At 38.3% G+C, this 22,755-nt stretch overlaps 2 protein-coding genes across 3 annotated transcripts; both read left to right on the top strand.

Moving 5' to 3' along the window:
• Positions 1-72: 72 nt before the first annotated feature.
• On the top strand, positions 73-15,061 carry pak2a (p21 protein (Cdc42/Rac)-activated kinase 2a). Its single transcript, XM_039654585.2, has 14 exons — positions 73-412; positions 7,141-7,373; positions 9,048-9,151; positions 9,420-9,564; positions 9,645-9,766; positions 9,920-10,055; positions 10,166-10,229; positions 10,356-10,404; positions 11,190-11,302; positions 11,402-11,519; positions 11,607-11,706; positions 11,789-11,985; positions 12,129-12,266; positions 13,990-15,061. The coding sequence occupies exons 2-14, from the start codon at positions 7,187-7,189 to the stop codon at positions 14,074-14,076; spliced, it is 1,560 nt and encodes a 519-aa protein (XP_039510519.1). The 5' UTR covers positions 73-412; positions 7,141-7,186; the 3' UTR covers positions 14,077-15,061.
• A 131-nt stretch (positions 15,062-15,192) lies between these two features.
• Positions 15,193-22,464, top strand: klhl6 (kelch-like family member 6). 2 transcript variants are annotated; one of them, XM_039654584.2, is made up of 7 exons: positions 15,193-15,853; positions 16,026-16,191; positions 17,104-17,553; positions 17,924-18,161; positions 18,298-18,500; positions 19,478-19,691; positions 19,801-22,464. In XM_039654584.2, exons 1-7 carry the CDS (start codon positions 15,582-15,584, stop codon positions 20,100-20,102), a joined length of 1,845 nt encoding a protein of 614 aa, XP_039510518.1. In that variant the 5' UTR covers positions 15,193-15,581; the 3' UTR covers positions 20,103-22,464. The 2 variants fall into 2 exon arrangements, with proteins under 2 accessions (XP_039510518.1, XP_088987313.1); XM_089131187.1 differs by having other exon boundaries at positions 17,104-17,568.
• Positions 22,465-22,755: the final 291 nt, after the last annotated feature.

Raw genomic sequence — 22,755 nt, 5'->3', positions numbered from 1 at the left:
CCGTCATGCAACAGCTGTCGGAACTCATGGAAGGAACCCATTTGCAAACAGGAGTAGTTTGAGGTTACAGAAAACTTATTACATTCAACATTTCGCTCAATTTAATATTTTTTTATTTATATTTTTATGAATAATATATTAGTTTAAAAACTCACCAAACTAAAAAGCTACGTTTTGTGAAATACAAACATTGGGCTGGGTCGACAGTTCCGCTTCCCCTCCGCCATAGCAGACAGATCCCGGCCGGGTCCAAGAGAAGTAACGTTAGTTAACTAAAAAAAAAACAAGCACGTCGACACGGCGTCCAAAATCATAATCTCTAGGGAGATATTCTCATTATACTTGCAGCGAAATTAATTTATGAACGTGAAAAGGCGGAGCTAAAACTTTGAAGAGGTTTGCGGGAGTTCTGGTGAGTTGAAAATGCTAAACTAGTCTAAACCTGATATTTGCTCTGCCAGCAGTACGCAGATAACTTGAGAGTTACAAAGTATGTATTTGGTATTGATGGTTTATCTTTGTATTTTTGTTGTTATATCTCCTTGACAGTCTTGTTTTTGATAATGCTGTTTGATATATTCTGTCTTGTTTCCCCACAAAGTAATATGAATTAAATCAAGTGGATAATAGTCAACAGACGCAAAGCCAAGCAATACTTTTTTTCCAGAAAGCTCAGAAAGGGTTTTTATTTACGCATTAGTTGTAGTTAGATATTAGCAGTGTTTTGTTGAAATGTGCATGTGTGACACGTAAGTCTCATCTTTTGGGGGGAATTTCTATCACGTTGATTATATTTTCTTCATGGGACATTAAGATGTTTGGGCAAAATAGCACCATGTAGGCTAAGTCAGCATGTACTTTCGTTGTATGGGAGAAGGCTGAGTCTGATAGTTTCCTTTGAGAATTCTGCCTAACATCTCTTTAGGTTCCCAAAAAGAAGTAAACACCAAATTATGACGTAATTTTAATTTAGTTGATGACAAGCAATAATTTGGCAGTTAAAAAGCGTGTCTCTTGTTTCTGGACCAATTCATGCCTTCATTCTCCAATAAATTGGAAGGAGGATGGCAGCTAGGCTTGTTTCAGGAAGTCTTGCTCAGTATTTCCTTTTATAGAAGCTGCAAATACAAAAGACCCTTGCCTTGCTCTCTCTTCCTGTAAACAGTTCCTCTACAGTATACAACCACACATCTGTAAAAGAGAGGCGTGCTCTGATATCTTTGTTTTGGTCCAGTTGGTCAGATCTGATGAAGTGCAAGTGTGTTCCCTATAGTGGTCGGTGCTAGTAAGATCAGGAAATGCTCATTATCTGTCCACCAATCAGAAACTGAGGGGATGTGAGTAATAGGAAGTGGAGGCACTCTACTGTTTTTTTTTTTTTTTTTTTTTTGTCTTCAGTGTTCTCTAGACCTTGAAGATTGTAATCAGCAGCACTATCAGAGGTTACATAGCTAGAATTTTGTGAATTTGAAAAAAAATGCATCATAAATGATATGTGATGGTCACTGAACTTGGTATTAGTGCAGAATGTCTGTTGGTTTAGTGGGAAATAGGGGTGGATATGGAGGAGTCCGAGTCTGACCCACATGGCATGCATAGTCACTGGCACCTTATGTTTACTTTTGGTCAGCTAGCCTGCAACTGTGAAAAAACAAAAACAAATATAGGCTATGCTCGTTAGTTTAGGCCTGGCACGACTCAAATCAAAGAGGCTCAGGGGAGCAGACAGGAATGTCCACAGTCCCGCTTCCCATGAGCTTTCTCTGGCATTTTCCTCTCACTTCCCCTTTTCGTCACACAAACTGAGAGGAGACAGTTTGCAGCCTTTGGCTGAATTCATACGGTATGCTATAGAGTAGCATCTAATGCTGTGTTATTGGAGAAAATCTTATAATTTGTAACAAAGTGTAACTTTGTGATATTACTGTACATTTGTGCATTTGGCAGATGCTTTTATCTAACAGAACTTGCGCTACATTTTAAGGTTCGTATTTTTATCAGTAATGGGTTCATGTGTTCCCTGGAAATCAAATCCATGTCTTTGTTCTGTCTAGCACCAAGATCTTATTTTTTGAGCAACTGGAATGCTGTTACTTTGTTATATATATACGTATATATCCAATATACTCTAGTTTAAAGGGATAGTTATCCCAAAAATGAAAATTAAGTCATTAATTTCTCACCATGCTGTACCAACCCTGTAAGACCTTCGTTCATCTTCGGAACAAAACTGAAGGTATTTTTGTTTAAATTTGAGAGGTGGATCACTGCTACATAGACTGCCTAAGGGATTGAAACTTGACGGCCCAGAAAATCATTGAAGAAAATGTTTAAATATTCCATTTGACTACAGTGGCTCAACTATGAGTTTATCAAGCAACGCGAATATTTTTTGTGCGAAAAAACAAACAAAAATAAAGACTTTATTCTCGTTTCAGGCCTACAAGGAAGAAAAGGAATAGTCGAATAAGGTCGTTCGTTATTTTTGTTTATTTTTTCGCACAAAAAATATTCTCGTCGCTTGATAAACTTATACATGAGCCACTGTTGTCACATGGAATATTTAAACATTATGTGAAAAAAAATCTGCCAAAACGCGTCGCCATGTTTGCCGACCTCCAGGGGTTAACTAAAAAAAGTTGGTTTAGGGTTTAGTTACCCTTTAAAGAAGCCATATGTAAGATTGTGGCCAAAACTGGTACTGCAATCACTTTCAAATTACTGTAGAGTGGTGTATCCACCCCCCCTCCCCCTTGACTCGAGGTTGCCAGATAGGCTATCTGACAGGTTTTTATCTGCAGCTGTGGTAACTTGAGAAGAGCTGGCAACCCGGATGCTGCAACACTACTGACTTCGTGATTGGTGGAGGGTGGAGCATCAGACCGAAACACAACATGACAACATTAACATCAGTTGAGGGCTGCAACTTCACTTTTTAACAAATTACAATATCCTGGCTGGACTACTGTTGTCTATGATATAAGTATTTGAAATTAATATGATTTCTAGTGACATATCAGGGCCATTTTATGATTATTTGAAATACATTTCTGACATACAGCTCCTTTAACTAAGGGATAATATTGAACGAGGCAGTTATAGCAAATACAACCCGACAGCTTGATCAGGACCCCAACGCAGTTTACATTATATAACTACTTAACTAACGAAGATAAGTAACAAACCCTAATGCAAGCCTTGAGGTCCGATTTACTGACCAATCGTTCTTAAGAAGATTCACGAAACATTCTTAAACTCTTCTCAATCCCTTCTAGTCAAGTCACCTTCATTTATAAAGCACTTTTAACAGTGTGGATTGTTTAAAAACAGCTTTAAAGTTGCAGATTGTTTAGGCTTTACAACAGCATTAGGATAAAGTTATTGTCCTGTAACAAATGATTTTGTAATTTGTGTAAAAAGTACTTTGTTTTAATGGAGATTATGTGAGTATGTATGGCTTGGCAGAAATGGTTGTGGATATGAATCAGTAGCTCGAGGCTGTAAGATTCACAAGCGCTAGACTAACCATTTTTGAAGCAGAAACATAAAACACTGGCTCAAGTTGGAAAAAAATACCTCATGAAATGAACCATGCAGAAGTGCGTTATAAAACACTCCCATCAAGTCACACCCATCTCCAAATCACTGTCATTACTGAAAGGCAAGTTAAGACCAAATTAAATTCCTTAGAAAATGTATTACTGAAATCTGCAGGAGTCTGTATAGCATTGCTCAATATTGAATGCTTTAAACAAGAGATTTTTCTTCTCAGATTCTCCATAGGTATGTGGGGGTGAAAGTGCTTTCTATTTAAGCTCCTAAAACACCTCGCATAATCCTGATTCATTTGTGATTGTGTAACGGCGGTAGTTTCTCGGAGCGAGAGTCAGTGGTGTGTAAAGGTATGTCCGGTCAAATATCTCTGCTGTAGGGCCTAACATCAAGCCCGAAGGGTGGTACATCAATATAGCAATGTGCAGCACAAAGGCATGACTGCACTCGCTCTGTGGAATGAAGCATGCCTGCATCAACACGCCTCTCTCTCGGCTCACTTTAGTGGAAACACAGGGAGAAAAGAGACTTGTGGACACCATACAGAAGACCTTTAATGTCTCAGGAGTGTGCCAGACCAGAGCCAGGGACATCAGCTGGATCTTTCCATCGGGGTTCTTCAGGGTGAGATGGTGTTATAGTGGTGGCACTGGAATCTATTTGCATCCTTTTTCCTTGATCTTTTTCATTTTTAGTGTTTATAATGCCCCCTTCTTACAAGCTGAAATGTATGGTGGGAGCTTGGGGGAAAAAAGCTCTTTCAACTCAAACTGATCATGCTCCAAAAGCAATGAATTGAATTAATTTAGACTTCTTCTGTTTGATATGATGTATTTATGGTGTCTTTCTGCATTCAGATTGATTCAGGGATTTCTATCTCAAACTCTTAGTTTTAGTTGTGCAAATTTTATTTATTTATTTTTTCATTAGATTGATGTCTCAATACATGCTATGTATACAGTATATGAGAATTTTCTTCTGAGAATCTTCTCACACTGCACTGATCTTTATTCTGCCCTTAGTTTAGTTTTTTTAGGGAATCAGGAACTGGCTCACAAGTGTTACTCTAAGATCATGCAATACTTGTGTAATAGTTCTCAACTCTTCGTTTCTCATTTCTCAACTCTTCAGAAATATCTTTGTTATAGTTCAGGTAAAATTGTTTCAGAACACACTTGAAAGTGTATAATCCATGGCTGCGTGGCGCAATCGCTCATTAAAACAAATACAAATTGGTCGTTCTCAGATTCATTAAACCTAAAAACTCATTGCATTCTCTTTTATCTTTGTGTAGTTGTTATTATCATTCAGGTATAAGTCATTTGCTGTGTGAAAACAATGCACAGTCAAACTGTGCTGTCAAACAGGAAGACATTGTGGTTATGTCGAGGTTAAGTTGCACATGATTTGCTGTATTGACCTCACTAAGGTGAGACAGGATTTTACCTTATTTGAACATGTTGATGACAGGGGCGGAGAGGATGCAGACAGCCGCATGATGGCACTGATTTTTAGCCAGACTTGACTGGTGATGAAGACATCTTTGTACCATTTGAGGCCACACACACCTGATGAGGTTTTCTATTAGGCTGCTGAACAAAATTCTCTTCCTTGCTAGCAGAATTTTTAAATGTTTAAGATAAAGATTCAGGCCAGGGAGAAACACACTGTTATATTCACCTCTTTTTCAAAATGTAATGATTTGAGCGCATCATAATTTTGCTTCCAACATTCAAATTTTGAAACTTTTAAAACAAATTTGAAAGTTTCTGTAAATAAACTTGGGTAATCAATCTCTCTGCTGTACAAGTTGTTGGAAAGTCACCTCTTGATATTTCAGCTGAACAAATTTTCCAAATATTGCTATTAGATGCTGAAATATGCTAAATAGATCATCAGAAAAGCACTGTTTCAGTCAATTATTATTATTTTTTATTCTGTTTCAACTCAATATTTCTGCTTGCCCAAATTTCAGTGCATCACTAAGATAATTGTTTTTAATTCCATTCAAATGTACTTTCTTTGTAGAGTACTTTTCAGAATAAATACTGTTCAGAAGGAGTTTTGCAGTTAGCTTTGACAGACCTTAAAGGAGTGGTTCACTTTAAAATGAAAATTACCCCATGATTTACTCACTCTCAAGTTATCCTAGTGTATTTGACTTTCTTCTTTCAGGAGAATACAATCTTATAATAATAGCTAATAGCTCTTATGTTATTGGAGACTAATAGCTAATAGCTCGTTATTTTACATTGTAAAGTTTTAAATATGGATATTTTTCTTACACAAACTAATCGCTTTGCTTCAGAAGGCCTTTATTAACCCCCCGGAGCCGTGTGGAGTTTGTTTATGATGGATGGATGCACCTTTTTGAGCTTCAAACTGATGGTTGCAATCCACTGCCATTATCAAGCTCGGAAGTGTCAGTGTGTTTGTTAATATAACTCTGATTGTATTCGTCTGAAAAAAGAAAGTCGTAAACACCTTGGATGGCTTGGGTTCAATTTGTTAAAGTGGGCTAATTTTCATTTTAAAGTGAACTACACCTTTAAAAATACATAACATAAAAGTACTCGCAAAATTTCCTTAAAACCTTATTGTGGCCCCAACTGGAGATCCCCCAGAAATCTAATCAGTATTGTATCATATCCTTCACAGAGAAGGCAAACATGCAATCCATTGCGACTACCTCAGTGAAAATACTAGCAGACTGAGGCAAGAAAAATGTATAGACAATATAATTAATTCAGTACTGAAAGTATTTATTTTGTCCTTGTATGTGCCATGTATGGAGTCGAGTTTCTCGAATACTTCACACGAGGATCACTATTTGTGTGTTTGCTGCATATGTTGAAGACAGCAAATCAGTTATGAGGTTCCAGTTTGGTTAAGATTCTGTGATAGACAATTGACAGCAAGGTACCAAAGCTCACTAGATTTGATTGAGCTTATGTCACACAGTCATCCTTAGCAAGACATCCTGTTGTTCAGTCTTGCACTTTGAATTGAAAACCTCAGCACTTTCATTTGAATGAATGACTTGCTAGAACTCTCTAAGCTCTCAATGCTAAGCTAGCTCACAGCTGCTAGACAGTGAAGTCTCCAAAAAGTATCAGTGACTTTCGCACAGGGGTGGACATTGTTTGCACTTCTAAAAAACAGGCAGCTAGCAGAACTTGAGACACAGCCTCTCTCTGTCCATGCTAGCTTGTTGACTGTCTGTTTTTGTAGTACAGAAGCAGCTGTTGTGCTTTAGCAGTACTATTTTAGCAGACTCTTGGTGTGGCCATTGTGGTGGCAGGAAAGCTTTTATAAAAGGTCTGTACAATAAAATTCTGAAATTGTTCTTCTGAGATTTTAGTTCCATTGTTTTTACGTGCATTTTGAGCAGCACATCATTGGACGACCAGCCTTGGCTGGTTTGCTTATTTTGCTTGTATTCTGCTAGTGAGAGTCACAGATGAAACTGATGTGCAGTGAAATCTCTTGCAAAAATAGCCATACAAATGTTCTGTCATCTGTAATTCTTTCCTTTTACAACAATTCATTTATCAGCTAAGATGGTTGTTTATCTGCCGCCCTCTGCAGGTTGACCTCTGAAACCCAGTAACCCCTCTGAGTGTGTTTCCCTGTCATGTCTGACAACGGAGAGCTGGAGGACAAACCCCCTGCCCCCCCTGTCAGAATGAGCAGCACCTTTAGCACCAGCATCAAGGACAGTATGTCAACTAACCCCAGCTCTAAACCCTTGCCCACCGTCCCTGAGGAGAAGAAGGACAAGCCCCGCAATAAGATCATATCCATATTCTCAGCAGAGAAAGGTATGGGGTCAATACAAAACAGCATTTGTGTTGAATACCACAAAAAAAACTTGCAACTTTAAAAAGTTCTATAAGGCACAAAATATTACTTAATAAAGCACTTTGGTTATTTTTTCCTTTATTACATTGCTACTATTGTTATTCAGATTTGACAAGTTGTTATTATTGTTATTTGCAGTAGGATTGTGGTTATTGTTATTGTTGAAGTTATTGTGGTTTAATGAAGTTTCAATTTAATTCAGTTAATTAGTTGTGTTTTATATATATATATATATATATATATATATATATATATATATATATATATATATATATATTGTCCCAACCTGTATACAAATTTACAATTATAAAGATTTATTTTGGGCTTTCCTCAGCAAATTATTTTTTTGTGATTATTTTGAAATATTAAAATATTTTTTAATTTATTTAACTGAACTTAAACTTTGTAGCAGTTATGTTTGTTCACTTAAATTCACATTCTTTTTTTTATCATTCTAATGAAACAGCCTCAAATGCTGAATTATTCATGCAAATAAAATAAAAAAAATTAAATTTGTGGGGTAAAGCAGTGATGTTTTACTTGGTCAAAACAATTTCATTTTATATTTATTTGTGTAGTGCATTTCACAATACATATCATTGCAAAGCAACTTTTTTTAGTGTTTTTTGGTTATTTTAATTAAAAAAAAATACTTGACGACTTGGACACATGAAAAATTGACTCAAGACTTTACTTGGACTTGGAAGACAGAGACTTGTGAAAAACACAAGTCATTTTGATAGGCATTCCCAATTTTTTACTTTCTTTACTACCCCACAGGACAGGATGTAACACCACATTTTACTATTCATTCCTCATTCATTCATTCACTATCAGTGTGTGCTGCAGCAGCAAATATAGGCCTATAATATAACCACACTAAGCCAGCGTTATTATATTTGTGTGTGAAGCATCTAAATTGTCACCAATTGGAAAAGTGCTGTTAAATAAATGAACAACAAACATCGTTGTCAAATCTTACCTTGCGATAATTCATTTTGGTAATTTCATTTGAAAAGCAAACAATTAATCCAAAAGGAAAGCTGTGGTGTTCCACAGCTGTCAAGGGGCTTGCTTTCTGTTCATTTTCAAGAAGCACAGTTTTCCATGTTCTTTTTTTTTTTTCAGAGAATTTACTACCATGTGCATATAATATCCAAATTTAGCAAGTTAACTTGCATCTGGACTGAACTGATACTTCCATACACATTTTATGACCCTGTCTGGCTCATTTCCACAGATCGGTTTGTTGAGTCAGGGTGCATTATTAAATTGCCTTTATGCCTTATCACAAACCACACACAGACGAGAATCTTGTTCTAAGTTTACTGGAACACTTGTCTATACACAGGGGTTTTGTAACCACCGGCGCAAACTTTCTTTGTTAAAAAATTGACGGGGAAGTATTATATGTGGTCGGCGGCCCAAATTGATTTGACAAATGGTGACTATAGAGTTCAACTTGTATTGCACTCGGCACATTCCTTTAATCGTCTTTTCTTTTTTATGTTGTAATTTATCAAATTTTTGCACACATCCCAGACATAGGATCATTTATTGTCAAATTGTACGCTGGAATCTGTCATTTTGCCAGTGACCAGAATTATCTAACCACAACCATCTTTCTGTTGAAGGACGGAAAAAAGACAAGGACAAGGAGCGTCCAGAGATTTCTAACCCTTCAGACTTTGAGCACACCATACATGTGGGCTTCGATTCTGTCACAGGGGAGTTTACTGTGAGTGAGACATACTCAAATATTCCTCTGGTGCAATTTACCCAAGCTGCCCCTGACCTGTCTTAATCCATCAAATGCTGGAAGGAATTTCCAATTCAATTGCCTAGATTGAATTGTGTGACCATTTGTCTCCTGTCTGTCATAGTCCACTGATTTGATTTGCCTCCTGCATTTTAATTCATCTAATTAATTAATTTAATTAGATGGGCCCTTACTCACTTTCTTTTTCCATTCCATTTTCTCTGTCTTTCTCCTTTCTCTGTCCCAGGGCATGCCAGAGCAGTGGGCTCGGCTGCTGCAGACCTCCAACATCACGAAATCCGAGCAGAAGAAAAACCCTCAGGCTGTGCTGGATGTGCTCAAATTCTATGACTCCACAGGCAACAGCAGGCAGAAATACCTCAGTTTTACAGGTAAATGAGTGCATGAACATACACCCACTCCAACTGTATTCGAGTTTATCCTGTACTGAAGTTGTTCCCCTTGATTTCAGATAAAGATGGACCACCAGCAAAAAAAGGCTCAGAGCAATCACCAGTCAAAGACCCTGATGATGATGACGATGATGAAGCCCCGCCCCCAGTTGTAGCACCACGTCCAAATCATACCATATCTGTGAGTAGATGGGAACTTTGCAGTCTTTCTGTCATATTATGTTTTTATATAGATTCATATTTTTGATTGAGGCGGTATTCATTCTTTTTTCAGTTTGTGCTTCTTGGTTTTTGAGTGACCGCGATATTGTTGGTGTCTTTGTTGTCTCGATAGGTATACACTCGTTCGGTCATCGACCCCATCCCTGCACCTGCTGCCGCTCTGGAGACAGATGGATCCAAAGCTGCAGACAAACAGAAGAAGGGCAGCAAGGGCAAGATGACCGATGAAGAGATTATGGAGAAACTTAGTATGTTCTTGATGGTTACTAATCATTACAGATGCTCAACACAACATTACTATTCTTATATGCACTGTAGCAAATTAGCAGAATGCTAACTGTGTTGTGATTGATTTTAGGGACCATTGTCAGTATTGGAGACCCCAAGAAAAAATACACAAGATATGAAAAAATTGGACAAGGGTAAATATATTTAATGATTTATTGTCATATTGGAAGTTTTACTTTCTATCTGTCAGTCTGTTTCACAAAAACATTTGATTATTCATATTTACTAGATTGCTTCAGTTGAATGTTGTCTCTTTACAGTGCGTCTGGTACGGTGTACACAGCCATTGACGTTGCTACTGGCCAAGAGGTATTTTGTTCTCTTCAATTTAGAAAAAAAAAGTAAATCAACAAATTACATGATATGTTGTATAATCAATCAAATTATTTGCTTATATCGGTATTTGCTGAGAAAAGCCATTGAAAAAATCCTCATAGTGGAATTTGAATACAGGTTGGGGCGGTTAATTTACACCACTACAAAAGTGTGGGATCAGAACAATATACTTTTTAAGAGATGTTAATTATTTTATTCAGTATAAGGATGCATTAAAGCGATCAAAAGTAACTGTAAAGACATGTATAATGTTGTAAAATATTTATATTTCAAATAAATGCTGTTTGTTTCTATTCATCAAAGACTTCAACAAGCATTGCGGTTTCCACAAAATATATTAGAGTTTTATTAACATAAATCATATTAGAAATGTTTCTTGAGCAGCAAATCAACATATTAGAATGATTTCCAAAAGGTCATGTGACTGAAGACTGGATTAAATTACATTTTAAAATATATTAAAACCGTTATTGTAAATTGTAATAATGATTCACAAGAGTACTGTTTTTACTATAGTTTTGATCAAATAAATGCAGCCTTGGTGAACATAAGATACCTTTTACAAAATAATTTAAAAAAAAATCTTAATGACCACAAACTTTTGATAGTAGTGTATTAATTATAATTAATCACACTGAATTACCAGTAAGTGGACCACTGTAATTTTTTCCGAACAATTTAAATGTTTGAAGTCAATTTTGGCCTTCCACAGTTAGTTGAAATAGGCCAAGTGAACTGACTATGGTGTGTTTTCATAGGTGGCCATTAAACAGATCAACCTACAGAAGCAGCCCAAGAAGGAGCTGATCATCAATGAGATCCTGGTGATGAAGGAGATGAAGAACCCCAACATTGTCAACTTCGTAGACAGGTAGTTACAACCTTTAAAGAAATGTTATTTTGTGCACATGTTTCCAATCCAGTCGTTTATTGTAGCATCTGCTTTCTGTTTTATTGTGTATGTGTGCAGCTTCTTGGTTGGAGATGAGCTTTTTGTGGTGATGGAGTACCTTGCTGGAGGCTCTCTGACCGATGTGGTAACAGAAACCTGCATGGATGAGGCACAAATTGCTGCTGTCTGCAGAGAGGTACAGTATTTCTGGGATAGTTGTGAGATCTGAACTGTTTGTGTTCTAAACTGTTTGCCTAAGCATTGTGGTCTGACTCCTTCACAGTGTTTGCAAGCTCTAGAGTTCCTTCATTTGAACCAGGTCATCCATCGAGACATCAAGAGTGACAATGTTCTATTAGGAATGGATGGATCTGTCAAGCTAAGTGAGTCTATGATCCCACTGTCACGTCCTGGCTACATCATTCAGCACATTTTTAACAAATTGTTTCTCTTTTTTTTTTCCAGCCGATTTTGGGTTCTGTGCTCAAATTACCCCTGAGCAAAGTAAGAGAAGCACCATGGTAGGAACTCCCTACTGGATGGCCCCGGAGGTGGTCACACGTAAAGCCTACGGTCCCAAAGTGGACATCTGGTCTCTGGGTATCATGGCCATTGAGATGGTAGAGGGTGAACCTCCTTATCTCAATGAGAATCCTCTGAGGGTGAGACAGTCTTGTCCTGGACATTTATTTCTTCATTACCAATTCATTTGTAAGGCCTTTTGTGGTTAAAGATGATGGCTCAAGACAATTGTTTAACTTTTAAGAAAAGATTAATTGCATTAATGGATAATGCTCATCTCCAGGCGCTGTACCTCATCGCTACTAATGGCACCCCAGAACTCCAGAACCCAGAGAAGCTGTCACCCATTTTTAGAGACTTCCTAAACCGCTGCCTCGAGATGGATGTGGAGAAGAGAGGTGGAGGAAAAGAACTCTTGCAAGTAAGGAGCAAAAGTGTAGCACTATGCATATTTACATGCATACAGAAGCTTGCACAAAATGCATGTTCTTCGAGTTTAACGTGCATTTGGGACTGTGATATGCGCTAGGTTCTCTTATATTCATTTGCATAATCTCCACCATTTTTGTACATAGAGGTTTACAGCATTTCACCTGTATTCAGCCAAAAAGAAATGCTCAGGATTTGATGTGTTATAAGCTTGGGGGTTTGAACATTTGAAAGTGAAGAGTTAAACATTAAACTTGTTAAACTTGTAGTGTAAAACCTAATTATTTTTTAAAATGATCAAATTTTAAAATGATAATTTTTTTTATCTTGCAGTACAATTTACAACAGTAATACATTTCGGACTGTTTTTATGTGTCCATTAACAGTCATAGAGAAGTCTGAATTTGCAAATTTATAATAAATTATAGACATTGTATTGTATTGTATTTATTTATTTCTTCGGTCGGTCATTTTGAAGATTTACAACTTAGATCATATGTAATGCAAAAAAAATCCTGCCATAATACAATGCAAAAAAAACCAAAAAAAAACCCATAAACAATTAAACAAAATAGAAAAGGAAAAGATGAATGAAATACATCAGAAAAATAAAAACATTAGGATTTTTTTATGCTAATAAATAAATAATAATATAGACATATTAACCTAAATTATCAAGGGGTACACCAAATGAATATTTTACATCTTAAGGCCATTGCACACTGAGTCCGAAATTCGCATCTGAAATTTTCGCACGTTAAAAAAAAAATTCAACCTCACCTTATGTCAATCACGCTTGCACACCCCCTCCGAAACTTTCGTCCGTCATAAAATTAATCGGATCGGGTTCGATTTTCTACGTTTTTCGCATCCACAGCATTTTGAGAGGTTTTTTGACAATTCAGGGCCGGCTGGAGCTCGCCGCACATCATTGCACATATGCGCAGGGCTTTCAGTTTCGGTTTTCAATTCGATCGAGTGTTTGTGTTCTCTTCTCTCGATTGGATTATGAAAGGATAAGGAATAACCTTCCCTTTCAATCAGATTGAAATTTCGGATCGATTAAAATGTGTGATTGAGCAGCCAATTCGATAAATAATGTATTATTTGGGTACAATATATAACAGCCTATACAGCTGTTCTGTCTGCCCAGCGCTTCCACCGGGCCGGGTGCGTGTGTGTGTGTGTGTGTCTCCATACCTTAGACATACTGCCAGTCTCTGTTCAGAATCGATTGGTTCACTGAAATTGGTTGTCTTGTTTTTAAAATGTGGCTCCAGCATCAAACTTTTCCACTGACATTCTGAAGTAAATTTTGAATCGGAACTCGTTGATAAGGAGGTGCTTCCTCACGGCGTAATTTCAGGATTGGATGGACGCAAACGCAATATTTCCTCTTTCTTCTCTTTTCAATAAGAGAGAGGGCAACAAAATCATCATCATTCAATCAATTCATTTTGTATTTTTGCGGGGGGGGTTTTCCGCAAAGGTTTAATAATTATGCATCGGACTGAGTGTGCAAGGCTTCTCTGTGCATGACGAATTTTTAGGCTGACGAACACGAACATACTCAGTGTGCAATGGCCTTAAGAGCTGATGGCTGACAAATTTGGGAACGCCTGGAATAGACTATGGAAGTATTAGAGAAGTGATGATGTTGAGGACTTTGCAATCTTCTAGAAAATGTAGTAATGTCCTTAATTTGTCTCACGCAGCATCCTTTCCTCAAGCTGGCGAAGCCTCTTTCCAGCCTCACTCCCCTTATACTTGCTTCCAAGGAGGCAATGAAGAGTAACCGCTAGCCCTTTGTCACTGCGCCAATGCTCAGATTCCTTCTCACGACCAATTCCTGTGAGAACCCCTGTCACTCCAGCAGAGTCACCTTCTAGTCTCGTGAAGGACCTTTGCTATTCAGCCCTGAAGACCTTAGTCATCTCCACCTGGGCGACTAACTTGCACAATCACCATGTCTTGCCTCCTCACACCAAACTCTCCTTTAATGTGCCTGAAGGGGCTACAAAACCAGAGGAGCCACTGACTGTTTTCTACCGATGTCTGTCATTTTATGTGTTTTATGTAAACGGTTTGACACCATTGCATTGGTCATTGCAGTGTGTACCTGAACATTTTAATGCATTTCTGTCCGAATTTTCTTGTATTTTATTAGTTTTAAGTATTGTTGAGCTCTGGCCTAACAAAGTACTTTTTTTATCTTCCAGAGTGTAATACTTGAATTTATCCCATCCTCTCATATAGACCTGTCCCTTGTGCCTACTACCTATTTGCCTTTACTTGTATCAACAAAATAGAACAATTTTGCTGTGTGAAATTAAATGAACCATTTCTGTTTTTAAATTTTTATTCCAAAACCTAAAGTTTATTAAAGCGTTTTGTATATTATGTATTTTGGTTAGCATACATAAATGGGGGTGGAAAATAACAAGAATCAGGACATTTTTGACTAGCTGTTTTATATTTATGTGTATGTAAACAGTATTTTACAATTTAACTAACAATCTGACTGAATACCAGAGTTGAATGCGTCTTCAGTTGTTGTGTTAGAATTTGCTATATTCTTTGCATGTTAAATCTTAACTTGTTTTATAACAAAACATTTTGATGAGATACACTTTCAGACATTCCAATTGAGTAAATACACGTTCTGTCTGTTTTCTGCTTATTTCCTATGAGATACAATGTTTTTGTTGATGATGAACATCTTAAAAACATCCTTTGTAAATTATTATTAAAGACCTGGAGCAAAAATGGTTGAACCTCTAACATTGACTGGTACAATTCTAGAACTTGCATCATTCTTTTATGACTCTTAATTAAAAGAGATTGGTGTGATACTGATACACTTATTGACGAAATCTAAATGAAATTCATCTTAGTATTACCATGAATCCTTTTTCTTCTGCCTGTAATGTTTAATCATCTTTTGTGTTTTTTATTTTAATTTGGAGATTTGTTCTCTTAATGTTGTTAATGAAGCAGTGAGATCTGTTGCATAGCCTAAGCATGTGAAATTATATATTCACCCTTAAATTCCCGTTTCTCCTTAAAATACAGAACTTTTAGACAACAGAGTCACAGCCATAATCCAAGTAACTTGCCTGGTTGCAGAGCTGAATTTGAGAGGTTTCAGCACTTCCTCTTTGTAGGCCGTAATAAAAACAGGAAGCTTGCGTATCAGGAAAGAACAGTTCAGCTTTAGGCTGTAGTTATTCGCCCGATGTCTAGTATCACGTTGTTAAACTTTATTTAGAGGTGAAATCTGTAACGTTTGCTTCCGGGACTCCAAATCATGGCTAACACTTTAGAGAATATCTCAGAATGCCCTTCATCTGACAAGAAAGAAGCTTCAGTAGGGGGTCTGAGCATTCTGGAGACCTCAATGCAAGAGAACCAGGAAGATGGTCATGTTATGTTTGAAGACTCTGTGTTTGCTGGACATCTGCAGGATGGACTGCACAGTCTTCGGCTGGAAGACAGTTTAACAGACGTCAGTCTCCACGTACAGGGCCAGAGCTTCCAGTGCCATCGCGTGGTCCTTGCTGCAGCCAGTCATTATTTTAGGTCAGTAGCACATTAAGGTCATTTGATGTGATGTGCAGAGAAATGAGTTTGCTTGTTTTTTTGTTTTTTAAATTAAAGAAAAAGAAATCAAGAATTGTGTTTCTAGTGCAGGTACAGATTTTTAAGTCAAGGTAAGTTTCATTTTTATGCTATTTGTTTTTATATTTTACAGAGCAATGTTTTGTAATGACTTGAGAGAAAAACATGAAGAAACTGTAAATCTTAAAGGCCTTGATGCTGACACCATGAGTATCCTGTTAGAATACACTTATACCAGCAAAGTCACCATTACCAAGGACAATGTTCAGAAAATGCTTGAGGCAGCCAGCCTTTTTCAGGTTTGTTATTTTTTATTTTAACATATTTTACCATGTGACCGCTAACAGGACTTCCAGTATGGTGCAATAAACTATCTGCAACACTGTCTCTGTACAGTATAATAGTTTTATGTTCCGTTATGTTTGTGCTGGGTACAAGTGATATTACTTCCCCAGTGCAACAGTTGTGGTATTTTGTAAGGTTTTGTTTTCTTTTTTCGAGGAGAAGACATCAAAACCACCTAAAATGTACCAAGCGTAACAGGGAAGTGAAAAAGTGCAAATGAACATTGTTTACAGAGAGGATTTTTTTTTCATAACTGTTATATTTGTCAAATCTAAAGGTAGCTGCTGGGTGGAGTCATATGTTTGCTAAATATAATTGATCTGGCAATTTGGTGTATTTGAATTTGATGAATTTTCTGTAAAGTCCAAAATTGTTATCAGGCTATTTTAGATTATTAAAACAGTTAAAGCATAAATTAATATAAAAAGTTCAGGTTTATTTATAGCACCTTTTAAAACAATGCTTACAAAGTCCTTTACAGAAGATGTTCACAATACTGTTCAAAAGTTTGAGGTCTGTAAGTTGGAACACAAAGTCTCTTATTTAGCATAAAACTGGTTTACTTGATCAAAATAAAAACAGTAATATGGCAAAACCCTAGTCTTCAGTGTCTAACCTTCAGAAATCATTCTATATGTTGATTTTGTGTTTAAGAAATATTTCTTTTCATCAATGTTGTAAAGATGTTGTAATGTTTTTTTACTGTCGCTTTTGATCAATTTAATTGCTGAATAACAATATTTCTTTCTTTAAAGAAAAATTTTACTGACCCATAACTTCTGTAATGGTAATGTCCAAAAATGTGTAAATTCATAAAAAATTATGTTATGCTCTATAATGACTTAAAATTCGATCTATGCTTGCAGTTTCCTCGTATAGTGGACGCCTGTGCCAGTTTCTTAGCAGAGGCATTATACCCGGAAAACTGTGTGGGCATCCTGAATCTAGCTGATGTCCACTCGCTGGAGTCTTTGAAAGCCCAAGTCCATGCCTACATTATCCAAAACTTCTCTCAAGTAGTAGAGCATGATGAGATCCTGGAGCTTCCTGCAGATGTGTTGGTCAGTCTGCTTCAGCATGATGACCTGGGGGTAACAGAGGAGGAACAGGTTTTTGACGTGGTTATACGTTGGGTCAGGGCCCGTGAGGATGAAAGGCGGGGTCTGCTGCTCCGTGTCCTCACACATGTGCGACTGCCATTGTTGGACCCTTGGTACTTTGTAGAAAAGGTGGAAGGAGACCCGCTAATCCGCCAGTGTGCCGAGGTGTTCCCGCTGCTGCAGGAGGCCCGGGTTTATCACCTCTCCGGGAAAGAGGTTAGTTTGACCAAGGTGACCTTTCTTCTCAATGATTAATGTCATGCACAAGTGATCACAAGACAGTTTAGTCAAATAGGAAGTGAAATACACGCTTAGGAATTATAACAGTGCGTCATAAAGGCATGGCAAGCCTTTTTGGAGGAAGTGTATTTCATAAGGGGTTTTCGTCCTTAGGAGTATTTGATTTGATTCCCAAGATTCGATTCTGACTTTAATCAGTTTGGGCATATTTACGTCACAATGTCCACTTTGCTTTTTTTTCTTCCCAAGACATGAAAACCTACTTTTCAGGCACCAAAATAAAACCTTTCATACCCTTTCATAATATTTTGCATCAACTGAGAACTTAAATCCTCTTGGTCTATAGGTGATCTCAGAGCGCACCAAACCAAGAGTGCGGGAGTTCCAGTCAGAGGTGTTTATGATCATTGGAGGATGCACAAAGGAAGAGAAGTTTGTATCTGAAGTGACCTGTCTTGACCCACTACGCAGGAGCCGTTTAGAGGTCGCAAAACTTCCAAACACGGAGATGGAATCTGAGAATGAAAATAAGAAGTGGGTGGAGTTTGCGTGTGTCACTTTCAGGAACGAAGTCTACATTTCGGGTGAGAATCGGTACATCACACCGTCTCACTGAGAAGGTGATAGAGTGACAGTAACTATGTATTTTGCTTATTTGCATGGACGCTGTTGTGCAAGAAATTTGTAAAAAACACATGAATTGTTTTCAATTTAAAACAGGTGGCAAGGAAACATTGCATGATGTGTGGAAGTATAATGCATCACTAAACAAATGGATCCAGATAGAGTACCTCAGCACAGGACGCTGGAGACACAAAATGGCTGTTGTTGGAGGAAAGGTGTATGTTTTGGGTGGCTTTGATGGAACTCAGAGATTGAACAGTGTTGAAGCCTATGATCCATTTCATAACTGCTGGACAGAGGTGAGTTCTGAAGACAAATATTCGGTAAATATTTGGTATGGGCAATGGGCTCTATGCACGGCGGTATTTCCAGTGAAGGTGAAAGGATGCTCGATAACTTCCACCGATCGTAGAGTCCAATGCAATACCGAGAATTTATATTGAATTTTATACTCCATGGTTATACTAAAGAAACGTTAGTGACAAAAACAGATAAAACAGACACCCCTCGTTATTGTGTCTATGCTTCTTTTTAAAATGATATTAAATAAACATAACTATGTATAAAATTACATCTAAACGTGTGTACGTTTCGTTTCAAAGACGGGAGGACAGTAAATTTTGAAGACTCTGCCATAATCCCGTTTTCCTCGGTTTTCCTCCGCTTTAATCTACACAACCGGAAATGGACGAGCATCCTTGTGTCAAATGTGGAATTTATGCGTGCATATAGCCCATTATGTAACTACAGGCCTTTTGCAGTCCCAGTAGTAAAATATACCTTTTCATTTTTAATGAATCTCACCGAAAGAGTGTTTTTTAGTCATTACCACAATATATAAATATGATATATGACCAAATAGTGTGGAATGATCATTTTAAATATTTAAAGCAAGGGTGCGTTCAATTGAAGACAAGTAATTGATCTTCAGTGTTACATGATCTAATTATCATTCTAATGTGATTTGGTGCTCAAGAAACATTTCTTACTTTATTAATGTTGAATCCAGTTTTTGCTGCTTAATATTTTTGTGGAAACTGGGATGCAGTAACATTCAAAGGTTTGCGGCAGTGTATATGCATTAATAATATTGATCTCAGAACAGGTCAGGTAAACATCCACTATAAAAGTCCATTTAAAAGTCTTAGGCATTTGAATCGTTGTCTGAATCATAACTTTTCAGTGGATCTTTGATGGTTATTCCATATATACAGACATTTTCATCACAAATCACGAGTTGAGGTTTTATTATTATGAGGTTTTATTCTCTTTCCAGGCAGCGCCTCTCATGCTGAGTGTAAGCTCCTTCTCTGCTGCCAGCTATGACAAATGCATCTTTGTGATAGGTGGAGGCCCCAATGGCAAACTAGCCACAAACAACATGCAAAGCTTTGATTCCCTATCAAATAAATGGAGCTTAAAATGCCCAATGCCAACTGAGGCCAAATGCACAAATGCAGTGACCTTTAAGGACGCCATATTTGTTGTTGGTTTGTACCTTTTGCATTCTTTTGGTCTTGATGTTAGAGCTTAAAAACTTCTCAGCTGAGATTACTGCAATACTCTGATGATTGAACTGTTACTTGTTTTAAAATAAAGGTGGAGCGATGAAGGCCCTGTACTCGTACAGTCCTCTTGAAGACTCTTGGACGCTGATAATCCAGCTGGGCTGTGAGAGGGCCAGCTGTGGCATTGCTGCCTGCAATAACAAGCTCTTCATCACTGGTGGCCGAGACGACAAGAACGAGGTGATTGCTACCGTTCTTTGCTGGAACCCAGAGGCAAACAAGTTGACTGAGGAGTGCGTGCTTCCACGTGGAGTATCTCACCATGGTAGTGTAACGCTCAGGAAGTCCTACACACATATACGCAGAATAACGCCTGGAACAGCCACGGGATGATAGATACAAACGCTTCAGAGACTACTAGATGATTTACTCTCATATGACTCAACAAACATTTTCAGGAACCATGCAACTCAGTGGCATCTATTACACTGATACTAAAAGTGACCTCTTTTGACATTTGACAGCAGTTTTTACACATTTTGTCAATGCAGAGAGACACTTGCACTTTTAAAAGTTATACATTTACAGTACAGATTTTATACACAGATATTTATTCGGTTGCAGTTAATAACATTCTATTCATTAACATTTTACCATTACGTACTGTATAATGTACACAAAATGCAATTTATTAATCTACAACATTTTTAAACAATGAAAACATGTACATTTCTAAACGTTTGTTATTGATCTTGTTAATGATACATGCATGCTGATTTTTTTATATATATATCTAGTAAGATTGACAGATTTCTTCTTAACCCCATCAGACCTGAATTATGTTTCAAGTTTCTGAAATGATTCTTACTAGGACTAGTTGTTGAGGATCCCTAATTTTCAGCACAGCAATTGAATGGGGATGTCATCTTGGGTGGGGTGAACTTTGGCACAGAACTCACGGTGCCGCCTGTGCGATACATCTTCAGTTGTGTGCCCGACCTCATTGGGTGTTTCGGCCACTTATCACAAGACACCCTCCGCCGGGGTTGGCCCACCACGGGTTGATCAGACCCGGGTGTGTGTCGCAAAGTGGTGACATCATGCGATCACTTGGCAGCCCAAGCTGCATCCTTACATTTCAGCCACAGCCAGTGACTGCTCTGTTCCGTTACAGTGGCAAGTTCTTTGATTGTCCTTCGTTGGGGCTGCCCTCTGATCCCTACTTCCTTTAAGAGCCTTGTGGTAGAACTGGCTACAAAACCCCTGTATCCCACCTCCACTGGCCACACCTTCACATTCCATCCCCACCCCTCTGCTTCAGCTGCTAAGTTTGCATATCGCAGATTCTTCTGTTCGAATGCCTCATCAATGGCATCCTCCCATGGGACAGTCATTTCAACAATGAAGACACGCCGGCAAAACTTGGACCAGAGGACAAGGTCTGGGCGCAGGTTGGTTGCTGCAATTTCGGGTGGGAAGTTGAGCCTCTGGTTAAGGTCTACTCGCATTTCCCAATCCCGGGCTGCGTTCAGCGGGCCAGAGTTTGGGAGTGGTGGCTTAATCCCCTGTTTCTCCCCTTCCCGCATGAAGGTTGTTCTCTGTGGGATGGTAGTCTGGGCATTTAGAGGCGTGGCGTTGGTGGTTACCCTCTTGTTCTCAAGTTCGGCAGCCAAGCACCTCAGCACTTGGTTGTGGCGCCAGGTGTACCTTCCTTGAGTTAGGCTGGTCTTGCAACCCACCAGGATGTGTTTAAGGTTTGCTGGGGCTGCACACCGGGGACAGGCTGGGTCTTCTCCATACCAGAGATGTAGGTTGGTTGGGGAGGGCAGGACATCATAAGTAGCTCTGATGATGAAACTTAGCCTATTAGCCTCCATTCCCCTCATCTCACTCCATGTGATTTTTCTCCTCTCCACACCCTCCCACTTCATCCATCGGCCTTGCTGGGCTTGGGAGACTGCCTTGGCACACCTGGCTGCTTCCTTTTGGTGGCACACCTCCTCCACCACCATGTGCCTCCATTCAGTTAGAGTAGCCTTTTGCCATGTGAGTGTTGCTGCTTCCAATCCAAGGCCCCCTCTGCCATGTTGGACCTGCCCCACTATATCTCGGTGTCTGAGGGCAGCCTTTGCCGCCGCAACCGCTGTCGCCGGCTTCCATTTCCTCCCCGTTGCTAGGGTAGGATCAGCACCTCTGACTACTGGATCCCGGGAATCTGTCAGAGTCATTTCCAGCCTTGCTTTGGCACATTTGTACTCCTCCACCAGACTCGAGATTGGCAGGGAGAGGGCTCCGTTGCCATACAGGCCAATGCTGGTAAGGCATCTCGGCAGTCCAAGCCACTTCCTCACTTGTGCGTTCACTAATCTCTCCAGTCGACTGGCATGGGATAGTGTGACCTCATAGATAGAGATTGGCCACATGAGACAGGGCAGCAGCCCAAACTGAAAGCACCACAGCTTCAGCTTCCCTGGGAGAGCAGTGTTGTTGATCTTCTTGAGGCCACTGATTTTAGCATTGACAAAAATATATCTACTTAACCCCCACAGACCTGCATTATGTTTCAAGTTTCTGAAAAACATAAAAGTACATTTTCCCAGCTCATGAGGTTTATATAAATGAAAACAAATGAAAAAATATATATATATATATTGCTTTCATTGTGATTTTTTTTTGTCCATATCAATGTGTACTTCCCAAAACAGGTGTACTTCCCAAATCTGTACCAACATGAAATAAATTATTAAACATAAAATTTGTTTGTCTATACTTTAAGCTTTTTCTCAAGGTAAAAAAAAATCCAGCAGTATACCATTTCAGCTATAATTTTGAGGTTTTTGTTTTACAGATTGCACATTGTTTGTAACAAACTAAATATATTCGAATCAATCAATCTGGTCATATTAGAGTCATTTTCTGTGTGCATCGTTCTTTTTTTACAACAAAAACTTGAACATTATAACTTTACAACTTTAATCGTAAGGTTTTTACTTTATATTGCACATTTGTTAATTCATAACAAAATAAACCAAGGAATCAATCAATG

This window comes from Pimephales promelas, chromosome 5 (genome assembly GCF_988280905.1).
Source record: "Pimephales promelas chromosome 5, fPimPro1.hap1.1, whole genome shotgun sequence".
NCBI lineage: Eukaryota > Metazoa > Chordata > Actinopteri > Cypriniformes > Leuciscidae > Pimephales > Pimephales promelas.
The sequence above is the reverse complement of the archived record's forward strand: the minus strand, read 5'-3'. Positions and strand labels throughout refer to the sequence as shown.